The 12613-nt window shown below is 41.2% G+C and overlaps 1 protein-coding gene across 2 annotated transcripts in view; it reads right to left on the bottom strand.

The window, feature by feature from the left end:
• The window catches only part of slit1a (slit homolog 1a (Drosophila)), an 83037-nt gene that overhangs the window by 22846 nt on the left and 47578 nt on the right, over positions 1 to 12613 (bottom strand). For both annotated transcript variants that reach the window (XM_042009649.1, XM_042009650.1), the window contains exons 8-13: positions 12334 to 12497; positions 7812 to 7959; positions 3901 to 3972; positions 1088 to 1159; positions 931 to 1002; positions 589 to 732 (exon numbers count right to left, since the gene is read on the bottom strand). In XM_042009649.1, coding sequence (XP_041865583.1) covers positions 589 to 732; positions 931 to 1002; positions 1088 to 1159; positions 3901 to 3972; positions 7812 to 7959; positions 12334 to 12497 — 672 coding nt within the window. The remainder of the gene's footprint in view (positions 1 to 588; positions 733 to 930; positions 1003 to 1087; positions 1160 to 3900; positions 3973 to 7811; positions 7960 to 12333; positions 12498 to 12613) is intronic.

Raw genomic sequence — 12613 nt, 5'->3', positions numbered from 1 at the left:
AGAAGTGTCAGTGCCCAAATATACATATATAAACCACACTACAATTTTAGTGAAACATAGTCTTTTTTTATTACTAGAGACTGGAGGAAGGTTTAATATTTATTTCTATTTCATCTTCAAAATGTGGGCAAAAAGAAGTTTGTTTACAGTATGTCTTTGTGTGTGTGTGCACTATCTAGCATTTTCAACAGGTGTCTTCAATGGCAGCCATGACAACCTTTAGTATGCAGCATGTTTCAAACATAGTAGATAACACATCATAGGAGGCCTTTATTGATAACAGTTTATCATGTTTTTCTTTCTTCTTGAGAACTAATTTAGTCAGAATTCAGCTGTCTGAGTAACAGAGGTGGAAAGTCTGGTTGGGGTGTGTGTTGCTTATGATCTCAATCTGGCCGTAGAAGCTGTGTGTGTCCGTATGTTTGTGAAGATGACAGACACGCTCTTCTTTCTACCTCCCGATTCCTGTATTATTACACACACAAGAGAGTAAACAACTCCTGTGTTGGCTCATGTTTAATGGTAACGGCTCAGCGTGTGTCAGAGCGTGCGCAGCAAAGTGTGTGTTTGTGTATGCGTTTGACTTACAGGGTCTGTATAGCTCGCAGTGAAGTGAAGGTGCCCTTGGCAAGGGTTTGGATCTTGTTGTCGTAGAGAGATAGCAGCGAGAGATTCTGCAGGTCCTGGAAGGTGTTGGCACGAACACAGTGAATCTTATTGGCATTCAGCAACCTGAGAGAACAGGGAGGAAAAGAAAAAAAAAAAAAGGAGGGAAGCAGGTAGAGAAGGAGGGAAACAGCTTGTCAGAGTTTCTTTATGAATTAATTTATTTTCAATCTGGAAAAGTATGCACAAAGTTTATTTGAAGGTTATGCCTGGTATTCAGCATGTCTGCAGAGTATCAGCAGGATGTGTGAGCGCTCCACTTACAGGAGTTGCAAGGCATAGAGGCCATCAAACACCCCCTTGGGCAAGTCGGTGATCTTATTTCCATACAACACGCTGAAAAATCACAACACAGGCTTTAGGCAGAGCAAATAACAAATGAGCAGCTCTTTGTGCAGAAACTCAGCTCTGGGCCACTTACAGGGAGTTGAGGGAGCGCAGGCCCTGGAAGGCATCAGGAGCTATCTCTGAGATCTGGTTGTTGCTCAGGTCTCTGTATGGAAGAAGGCCAAAATATTAGACATGGAGTTTTTGGTTAAGCCAGCGTCCTGTTCTTTGAAGAAGGGTTGAACCACCTTCCTGCATGGGAAGGAGGGAATAAGGGGGGAGCAAAAGTACTGTGAGTTGGAAGTAGATGAGTCCTAGCTCTCTCCCACATTTGATGGTGCGTCTCTTTAAGGAGCCTTGTAGCCAATCAAAACATTTACTTGTATTATTTGTGGCCTATCAACTGATCCTCTATTGAAGCGTGTGTGTGTGTGTATGTGTGTGTGAGAGCGGAAGAGTAAGAATGCAACACAGGGCTGAAATCCAGTGCAAAATACAGTAGACTGCCTTGGAACATAGCTGTTGTTAATAGGATCCGCAGGCCTCTCCCCACAGGATAACCACTAAGCCTTGAGTGCCCATGAGTTGATGTGTGTGTGTCTGTGTAAATAAATACAACAGTAAATGAGGAACCGTGGTACAGAAAGGGAGAAAGACAGATGGAGAGAGAGACTTAATGGAGTATGTGGACTGAACTCCAGTCGACTGGATACCTTTGAAGGAAAATCATCATGTGGTGAAGAAGAGGGATATTTTCTTATTTTGGGGGTAACAGTTAAATAAGTAGCCATTTGTCTTCTTGCAAGGACTTAGGTTTCCTGGAAATGAAAACGAGGAGAGGGAGCCAACAAATGCACTGGTGTGTGTCTGTAAACTCAGACACTGTTGTGTTTGTGTATATGTCAGTGTGTGAGGGCTGTTACAGCATCCCTGTCTAAAGGAATGGTTCATGTGAAGGTCATCCAAACTGGGACAAGGTGAAAGAGACTTTTACAGCAAAGAGATGGCATACAGCGTTGGCTTGGGTAGTGTACAATCCACACAAAACAAATCCCCAAACACCTGCATGAAAGAACTTAAATAGATGTGTATAGCGTTATAGTTTAATATGTAACAATTTTCAGGTATAAAATCCACCACTGAACATGAAATGCTACATGAACATCTACTGAGCTTGACCCAGGAAATGAGGATATCCATCATGATGTACAGATGCTGCCTCCATGCTGTGTACTGAGGTTTGTTGGACACAGGACGGGTGCAAAGCCAGCTGAATCAATACAGACACTGAGGGTCAACACAGACATGTGGACATAAATTGTTGTTGCTTAATGCAGAAACAGCAGCACTAACAGAAGTAGTAGGTTACACAAATTTTAAAGAACAGATGGATAAATAAATCTCATCTCAGGTGTTTGTGGTGTTCAAATTTTCACCTAAATCCCTCAGAATTGATTTTATTTTATTTCTGGCAGATACAATGATAATGGATTAGCCAACCATGACTGAATCGGTTTCCTGTGTATTCTATAAAAAAAAAAAAAAATTGATTAGCAAAATGTTCAGTAAAAAAAAACAAAACAATGACACCTTTTGGTAATGATGTTGCAAACACTTATTTACTTTAAAGGTCCAGAAGTAGGTTGCAGCAACATCTACCTGCGTAAACCAGCTGGCCACTCACCCACACCCTTCCCTTTCTGTTGTACAAAAAACTGGCAGGTTTAAGTTGCAAAAAACATGTGAACTTTTGTCCCTGTTCAGGCTACTGTAGCAACATAAACAGCAGGAAGGAGGATGCTTGCTATCTGTAGATGTCATTCTAAACGGTTACACAAACATTTTAAGGTTTTCCAATTAGCTGAGAATGTATTTGTTTTTTATTTTATTGCTTTAGAGGTTGGTGGTGCACATTTACAGAATTTCAAGTCATATATAAGATCCAGTATGGAGGTGAGTGGTAGAGGCCTTAAAGGGAACAAATGTGACCAGATATCCATCATAATTGATTTAGAAGCTTAACTACTATTTACAGTCGTCCTGCTGTCACTTATTGTTTACATGTTGTGTATCTGGTTCTGTACAGTCTGGGTTTTCTGGCATGCCCTCTGGTGGAATCCTTCAATAACAGTTGTAATACAAAGGGATGTGTGACTTATTACGCCAACATCACAGTTGGCCTTAGTCTGTTATTGAAACATACCAACATGGCTTCACTGTTATTCATACAGCATAGTTAAGTTTTAGAGTGAAACATAAAATATTTCTTTTCACACCTCCTTGCAGTTACAGTGAAATTTCAGCTGGCTTCTGTCCTTCATTCACCTGATCCCAACTGGAGCTGAAAGATGAATAAATGGCAAATCCTTCAAGAAAGGCGGAGAAACTCCCTGACCTTCCGTTTCCTTCATCTCCCTGCTGCTATGTAAGTCGGGCCTGGTGGTGTTGGAGGTTTGGCTGACTGGTGTGTGTGCTGGCGAAGTGGCCGGACAGCTGGCTAAACGGGGGGAAAACCACTGAGTCTCAACCACCAGCCCGTCGTCGTTTATTCCCAGAGAAAGAGGAGCCTTTGGCCCTCATTCCAGCCCTCTCTCCGTCCCTTCATCAAAATCCTCATCATCTTCCCAGCCAACAACATGCAGACTGGACACAGCCAGGGGAATACCAGTGTGCAGCGATGAAAAGTGAGAGCTGTTATTATGCACATGTAGGATCTGAGTGTTTGCTTTCCATGCCACCCCAAGCCTGAGAACAAGAATATGTTTTTAAGGCACAGACAAAATAAATACTGCATGCTCCTTGGAAATGGAATGAGAAGACTGCCAACTGTCGCTTCTTTTCCAGTCTTCAGCTTCTTGTTCCCATGTGTATTATTTAGCCCTGAGGTGAGGGCACTGCTGTACTTACATCCTACGCAGTTTCTTGTAGGGAGAGAAGGCTCCGGGAGGAACAGACTTAATCCCATTCTGCTCCAGACGTCTGGAGAGGAGAAGAGAGAAGCGGTGATACCATTAGTTAACCAAACAATAGCATTCTCCATGGCAACAGAGTTGAGTAATCACCTCTGACCTGTGATGATTAGCCTGATTATATTAGTGGAGATCTATTTCGTAGTTGTAATAGGTCCAGGCAAGTTGGAGTCATAACATCCTCAGAACCAATAAACAGTCTGAATACTGAAGTGCTGTGGAAAAGAAATGGAGGGGGAAAGACCCCGTTTCTCTTTCTGAGAGGGTGTTAAGGCTTTCAACTAAAAGTCATATTTCTTTTTTGGTTTAACATTTACAGTTTCCAGCATTTGTGCTCTCATATGAGATCATGAAATTAATAATGACCTCACTTGTTCTTGTGAAAGTCGCTTCTAACCTCTGGGTGTCTGCAAAGTGTCGACTGAAAGCTTTGCTGTGCGGTAAAATATTACTTCTTTGGATTTACTTTTTCCTGTGAGCCTAAGAGCTGCTGAAGCAAAGTTGACAAGAAAGGAATCTCTTAAAGTTTCACCATAAAACAACAGTCAAAGCATGAAATTAATACACAAACAAACTGAACTGAACTGAGCAGAAACATGCTCTAATCAGTCTCAGATGGTCCCACGGAAACAGACATCCCTAAAATCCCATTAGCGTGGGCATGTATGTGTGTTTCTGGCTGCTGCTTAGGGCACAGCTCAGTCCAGGAACAAATCCCCACTGTAGCTGGCAGAGGGCTGTTTATCTGCAGGTCACTTCACAGCTTTTAAAACTGTCCTTACCGAGGCTTAGCAGGGCCCAGAGGAAGCCAGCTGCAGGCCTGTCTGCTTGTTCTACCATTCTGCCTTCCTGCAGAGGAACTGACTGCAGACCAGGAAGCACAGGCCTGTGTTGAGCTGCGGTGGGCCAGTGGCGACCTCAGCATCTAAATATCATTAAGTCACCATTTGCCACCACAGGAAAATGAGAAATATTCTGAAATCTGCAAAACTCCTTAAGGTTTCCATGAGATTTATTGTAATTTCTTGGCACAGAAGCATTTTCACAAGATTTAATTAGTTAGTTGGAGGCATTTCAGATTTAATGACATGCCTCTAAGGCGTCTTGCATTGCTTTGTTTATGTCTATTCATGGGGGGTAAATGTTTTGTTAGACTGTACCACAACCACTTAACAGTTTTGAGCTTCCAAATTTTTCAATCAAGAATCTTCCCCCTTCAAACGACCGGACTTCACTTATAGAACGATATGGGAGTGCAATTGACATTCTTTGGATTGCAGCGATTCATGACCACAGATTCCTGTGGTGCACATGCTCTCTGTCTGTTTTTGTCTGCCTGTCCTTGTGTGTGTGGATTTACACTGGAGTGACAGCCGTGTGGTTCCTCTGCCCTCACAGTGTGGCAGAGTGTTGGGCCAAGTGGGTTTAGCACCCTCTCTCATCAACCAGTCTGTCTAACTGGTCCAAACCAGTCTGGCACTCAACATGCCGTTTCCATGTTTCGGTGTCAGTGTTGGCTGTGTATGTATGCGCCTACGTGCTGTAGTGCCCCGGGTGTGTCAACATGGAGTACAGCAAAATCCTCAGAGCAGATGAGGGCACAAACACACACATACGCTCAATGCTGTCAGACAGTGTTTTTTTTCTTCGCATTGTTGCTTCTTGTGGATCAATAAACGCAAGCGACTTAATCCCTGCAATCAACAAAGGAGCTACTTTGTCCATTTAGTGGAGGGGGGGAAAAAAAAGAAGAAACAATCTCCCAGAGTCGCTTGTGGATATCCAATCAATAGTTCTTGTCCAATTTGTCAGCCTGAACATTTGTGTCTGTTGTGTCAATCCAGTGAACGTTCTCCATCCTATTCATTAGGATGTGAGCATGGTTTTCATTAAGGGGGAACACATTATGCCTTTGGGTATTCAACCAGTGCGTGCAGGACTCAGAAATGATGGCCGGACTGTAGTGGTTCAGATTAAAGGGAGGGTACTGCTACTCAGTAATTGCAGAGAGAGACTATAGTGCATAATAATCTGTTGTGGTAGTGTTTAGGCTAACTGGACCTGGTCTCTAAAGTATAGAAACCACCTCACATCCTTACAGCCATAAAAAAAAACACTGCCAATCATTAGAGCGGAGGTAGAGCAGGACAGAGAGGTTGTAATTCTCAGATTTGTACATAATGAGAGCAGCATGCGTGCGTCCTTGTGTGTTTGTGATCTTTTGAGTGCTTCATTAACAAGGCATTAGGTTGGCCTTCATACCCACTTCTGCCATGTTGTAATAGAAACTGATTTTATAATGAACTTCAACCACAGATCAAACCTGCTGTGGCAAGTTACTGAGCGAGCAGAACCCTCCCGTCATTCACATCCCATTGCATTCCATTTTATTCTTGTTGATGTTCACTGTTGATGCGGCTCCTCAAACTCGCCTGTAGTGATTTGGCAGGCTGGTAAAAAGAAAGTGAAAAGAAACAGAGGGTTTGAAGGAAAGAGCACCATGGGAATTTAACCCAAGGTAAAGGCTCTGATGGACGGGCCAGGAGGAATTCACATGATATGAGTGCTCCCCCCCGGGTCTTGTAAAAGATGAATCAGAACATAGTGGAGTTTATAAGCAGGACACAGTTAAGCACCAATTAAATGCGAAGGGCAGAGAAAGTTTTAAAATGTCTTTACTCATCTGCTGTGCAGAGAAAATCCACCGTCTATAAACTGTGTGCATGGTAGAGCTATCTTTCAGTTTTCTCCCTGTTTTCCCATTAGTGCTGCTTGCTGGTTATTGGGCTCATAGATCAAATCGATGTATGTGACATCCCACTTGTAGAGCACTGCAACTGAAGAGGGCTACAAATCATAAAACACTGAAAAACTGCATCTTGGTTTGTCATGTTTTATGGTTTGTAGACCATCACCAAGTGTGAGGCTGAATTATTTACTTCTAAGGATTTGTGAATACTTTCATACAGTTTTAAAAATCTGAATATTTTGTGGGTGGTCAGTGTTTTGGAACACACAGAGTACTGCGCTTTGGTTTGAATGAGGAAATTCAGCACACCACTGCAGTAGAAATGGGTCAGGGTTGTTGGGGAACATGGGATCGGTGACTTCCATGCTAGATGGGTATTTATAAACAGACCCCATGGGGAGGAGGAGACCTAGAAACTTGCTGTGTCCTCCAAGCTGCACACATGCCCCTTAGAAGAACATGCAATACGACCGCCTGCTCTCTCTGTCTACCCTGCCACTCACAACATGCATAAATCAGTGTTACAGTGTTACCATTTCAGACAAATCTCTGCCAGTGGCAGAAAAACCCTGGATGTAGAGAGTAAAATGACTACTTTGAAATGTCTACCCATGCATTCCCAGAACTTAAAGCAAAGCTTGTGGGCTGTAAACAGTTAATGCCCTGACAGATGTTGGACGGCTGATAAACTGAGGGAGGGCTGTTAACAAAGCACTCTCATATGGTTCATGGCCATCTGAGCTGATAAGAGCATTTGCTTGAAGTCTGTTCAGTCTCTACGTTCTTCAGTGTTACATACACGAAGAATTATCTGCAATGATTAAAATACAGCTCTGTTTATAGGGTTATCTTTGCTGTATTTAAAGGAAAAGCAGCAGCAGAATATTTATTTAAGGATGCAGACAGAAAACTACATTTTCATTTAAATGAGAAAAACAATAACTGATTCAAATGCATATATATATATATATATATATATATATATATATATATATATATTATATATATAGAATATAAAATATAAATTCAATTCAGCTTGGTGAAAATGGGAATCAGTAGTTTTTAGTTGGGGTGATGGTGAAAGTAAGACTTGTGCTCACATTTCCGCCATACTGTCAGGTAGGTTGGCCGGGATGGCGGTCAGACCTTTCCCTCTACAGTCCACGATGTTGTTGCTGCAGGTGCACATGGCAGGACAAGAACCTCCACCGGTGCTGCACGGCTGAAAGCTGGATGACTCTTGGTGTCCTGTTGATTGATTATTGATAAATAAATGAATAAATAAATAAAAGTATGAGAGACTTCCATCTCAATCCTAGAATGAAAATGGTAATACTTTTTTGCTCCTGTGTGAATCTTCATTTTATAATTTCTTTAATACATTCAGTTTTTCCAATACCTAAGGCAACAAATTGGTCCGACGGCATGACAGATCTTTCACCTTGTTTTAGAGCTGGCAGAGTGAATTCATAAAATCTTCATTTTTTAACCTATAAAAAGAAAACTGATGCTCTGCATTCCCAAAGAACATTTTCTTGCCTTTGTGTTCTTTGTGTGTTGACCATCTCTGAAAAACTGTTGTTTTTACTCATGGAGCCTTACTTTTTCATTGTGCAGATTGCTAGAGGTAAAATTTGAGCTCTATAGTTGTTGTTTGGTGATTTTTTTCATAATGTGCACCAATCTTCAAAGACTTACTCATTACTTAAAAAATATTGAAACAAAGGTTGAACATCTTTACTTGGTTCCACATAATCTCAACAGTTTAATGGCTAGAAAACATGATAATAAGCTCCTGAACTGTGGGTTTCAAGATCGGCGATAAACTTGTAGGCTTTAAATTGTTGTTTTTAGTAACATTTCCGATCCTCTTTCACAGCTTTATTTGGTTTCACTTTATGAAAGTCTCCTGTTCTTGTTCAGCCACTTTGGATGATGGAGCAGAATATTCTGATTTCACAAAATTGGTTAAAAAATAGTATCAGTTGTTTTGTGCTTTAGAAGTGGATGAGATTAATTGTTGCAGGATTTTGCAGTGGGATGGAGCATTTCCTGTTTATTTGCTGTGCTAAATTTCTCTTCTTTTTTTCTAACATCTTCAACAGTTTTGTGCTGTTAAAGTTGAATTGCAAACAGAGGGTTGTTTAGACATTGAGAAAAAACAAATGAAACATCCTGCTCTTGACTTATGCCGTGATATCCTTAAAAATCAATGGAAAAGAAACTAGGTTATCTATCAAAGGAGTGCCACAGTGCATGGAGAGGAGAAGAAAGGTTTGAATAATAAAGCTGGAGTGGCATTTGAAAGCCTCCCAATAAAATCCATTGATCTCCCCACAAATTTTTCTCCTGAGTCTGCGTTCTCCGGGTGGAATTGATGCCATTCTGCACATTCAGCTTTACAACCCCCACTTCTTCACTTCCATTTGTTCTAAAAGACTTCAACTTTTTCATTTGCATACATAGCACACAACTCATCTTGCTGTCTCTAGATACCTGTTCAAATAGTTATGGCACTGTCAGCGGTGTGGTGAAGAGTGGGTGCCTGCACTGCCTGTACAGCTTTTTGTGGTGTGTGCGCGCTAGATGTGTGTCTGCATGCAAGTCTAACCCAGATAAAATGAATAAAACAGACTTTTAAATGGCCTCATTTACACAGCATTACTAATCCAAGTTTCAAACCATGAATATTTAATTACCTTCCTATCTAGCGCTCAGCTTGTGTGGAAAATGTTGGCAAAAGCAAAAGAGGGGGAGTTTAGATTCAGGGAGAAGAAGACACATGGCTCAAAAATCCACAACCAAAACAGAGAAAACTATTAAGATCTACCATAAAATTATTGTCTGTTTAGCTTAAAAGTTACATTTAAGGCTGAACTTCATACATGTAGTGATTCCTAATAAGTTATTTAAATGTTCTGATAGATCCCAGAGCCAGAGAGCCAGAGAGCATCTTGATTGTGGATCATAACTGACACATAACTGTCTATTAACCAACGTGATCTGAGGGCCTTGTGTTCTGGGATAGTAAAGGTTTGACAGATCTAGGATCAGGTTTATGGCAAAGAAAAACACACTTCTGATCTAACATGGCATATATGACAGGCCTGGGATCAGGGAGAGTGCTGAGCGCAGCTAGAGCGGTCCTAAAAATGACAGCTCTCTGACAGGTATTCTTGAGGTGAGGCTGTTTGATGTTAGCTCCTCCCCTCTTTCTCCCACTGCTGTTTTCCCTGTTATCTCTTTCCCATCAGTTATCTCCACCACTTGATTCCCGTCTCATTTTCCTTGCCTTCACTCCTCTGTCAGGTTCCCCTCCTCCATGTGGTCTTTCTCACTCCGTTTAGCGCCCTCATTTTCAGCCTCTCTATCACTGCAACTCATTACCTTTTGTCCATTTGCTCACAAGCCCATTTATTTAACCTCACTCCATCTCATGTCTCTCATCAATTCAAAATATTATCACTGGCTTCTACCCATCTACCACAACCAACACTTTTTTTCAGAGTCATTTCTTCCCCATTTCAAACATAATATTTTAAAAGCATTTATGGTTCCCTGGGAGCAGTAGTTCAGTAGAATAATCACTCATTTTCTCTCATATAAACCTGCATTGCACAAGCAGATTTTTATTTTTGGTTACATTTGCTGGTAACAAAACAGGAGCAAAGACTTTCTATGCTTAAATGCTTGGTTTGATAGGATCTCAGCAGCAGCCATTGAGACACTGCAAAGAAACTCTAAACTACAGTCATAATTTTGAATAATGAGAATGAAAATGCTTTTGGAGTAACATAAGATTAAGGCCCATATTTTCTCACAAATTGCTTCTCAAAATGAAAAACAAAACAAAAAAAACAAAAAAACAAAACAGCATAACATCCAGATTTTAAATCATAAAAAAACAAGATTAATTTGTGCTTAAAATAGCTCAGAAGCTGCATCTGGTCCCATAAAGTTAATGAGCTGCTACTCATGCACCAGACTTAATTTTAGTAATTAAAAAGTACAGATGTTTGCACGGCAGATGTATTTTGGAAATCTAATTTTCACCTGGATTTACTACATTTACTAGTACTAATTCATTGCATTTTTTAGAAGGGATTTAGGCTTTGCAGTGATTAACTTAAATGTCATTTATCAATTACAATAATGGTAAATAACTGCCTAGAAAATACTTTGAGCAAACCAATTGTTGTGTGACTCTGCTTATTAGAGGCAAAAAGGTTGACGATGCTTTCCAGCTGAACATTGGGAAGGATGGCGACTGAGTCCTATTGCAGAGAGTGAGGCAGGATTTCATCATATTTTGCATCAGTAAATAATAGTGCATGCCGTTTCATTCTCTCGCCTCGCACATCAGCAAAATGTTTCTCTTCTCCCTTGTCTTCCTCGTTTCCAACAGGGCGCCACCCTGCCCCAAATCCCCCACAGGTGGCCTAGCCTGGTCACAGCTCAAACTCAGTACATGCACAACCTCATGCTGTAATGCTGATTGTCAAAAATACAGTGTGTGCCAGTGAGTCAGCCTCTAATGAGACCTTCGCTGGGAGTTCAACTTCTGGTCACTCATCCTCTCAAGAACAAACTGGAAGTGTGTGTTTGTGGCTGTGCGTATATGGGTTATGTATAGGTATGTATATGTCAAGCAAATATTTCATGCATGAATACATGATGGTGTAGTATCTGTAGAATCAACAAATCCTATGTGATGCAGTCTGCATATATATATATATATATATATATATATATATATATATATATATATATATATTAACTGCATCCGTCTATCGTGTAAAGCTTTAACTTTCTGCATCTGTATCCTGCTACAATCCAAAATGTCTCTGCTGCAACTTTCATATCTGGAATCGTTACACTCCCACGCTTTGAGTGTCTTTCCCTGGGCGATGAATAGTTAATGATCTGTGCTGTCACGCCGTATGGCTGCGTAAAAATCACAACCCATGAAGAGAGACGCACAGAGAAGTACGCACAGCCACAAACACACAAATGTAGACACAAACACCCCTCGCAGCTGGTGTTGCGAGTGAGATAGCCTTGTGGGGAGTGGAGGTTCTCATGCTGTTTTTCCATTGTCCGGATATGATAAACCCAAGGCACGCCATGACACTCCCACATGCATATGCTCCCTCTCTCATACACACACATTGCGAGAGAGAAAGGGTGTCTTCAAAGCCAGAAAAATCACAAAAGGATTATCACAATAATCCATGTAGAAGGCCATAAATAATGACAGAAGAGAAGATGGCTTCTACTGACAGTGGGGGAAGTCTGGGCTCCAGCTGTGTGGGCATTTTCCTTTCACCAGTGCCAGCTCAGTGGGATATACCAGCCAAGAGGCTGCCCAGGGGCACACGAGTTGTCAGGTGGCTGCCAGGTGAATACACACTGACACAAAAACACACTGGGAGCTGAGGCGGGTTGAGAATATGTACCACGTAGCAATGAGATTTTGTTATGATCTGTTTAGAGTACCCTTGTCCCATTGTGAGATGCTCTAAAACTTAATTTAAGTTTCAAATGATTAAATGAACAATATAAAATATTAAATTTAATGCCAAAAACGTTTAAAGCTCTAACAAAAGTGTACGTATGTCCTACCTGAGCAGCTGAATTCATGTTTCTGGACTTCTGCCACATTCAGTCCTCTGAGCTCAGGCGGGGCAATACACTGGGTAAATAAACCAATGGTAGGCCTCTGTCTGAGCCACTGGGCCAACCAGGCCAGATGACAGTCACAGTTCAGGTTGTTGGAGTGGAGGCGGCTGGTAAATGAGAGCAAAATTAAATACCAATCCACTGACTGAGCTTTATCTTTTTTTTTTTTTTTTTTTAAAACACAACCATCAGAAGATGAAAATAGCATTAAGAGCCTGCTCTT

This window comes from Melanotaenia boesemani, chromosome 16 (genome assembly GCF_017639745.1).
Source record: "Melanotaenia boesemani isolate fMelBoe1 chromosome 16, fMelBoe1.pri, whole genome shotgun sequence".
Taxonomy (NCBI): Eukaryota; Metazoa; Chordata; class Actinopteri; order Atheriniformes; family Melanotaeniidae; genus Melanotaenia; species Melanotaenia boesemani.
The sequence above is the reverse complement of the archived record's forward strand: the minus strand, read 5'-3'. Positions and strand labels throughout refer to the sequence as shown.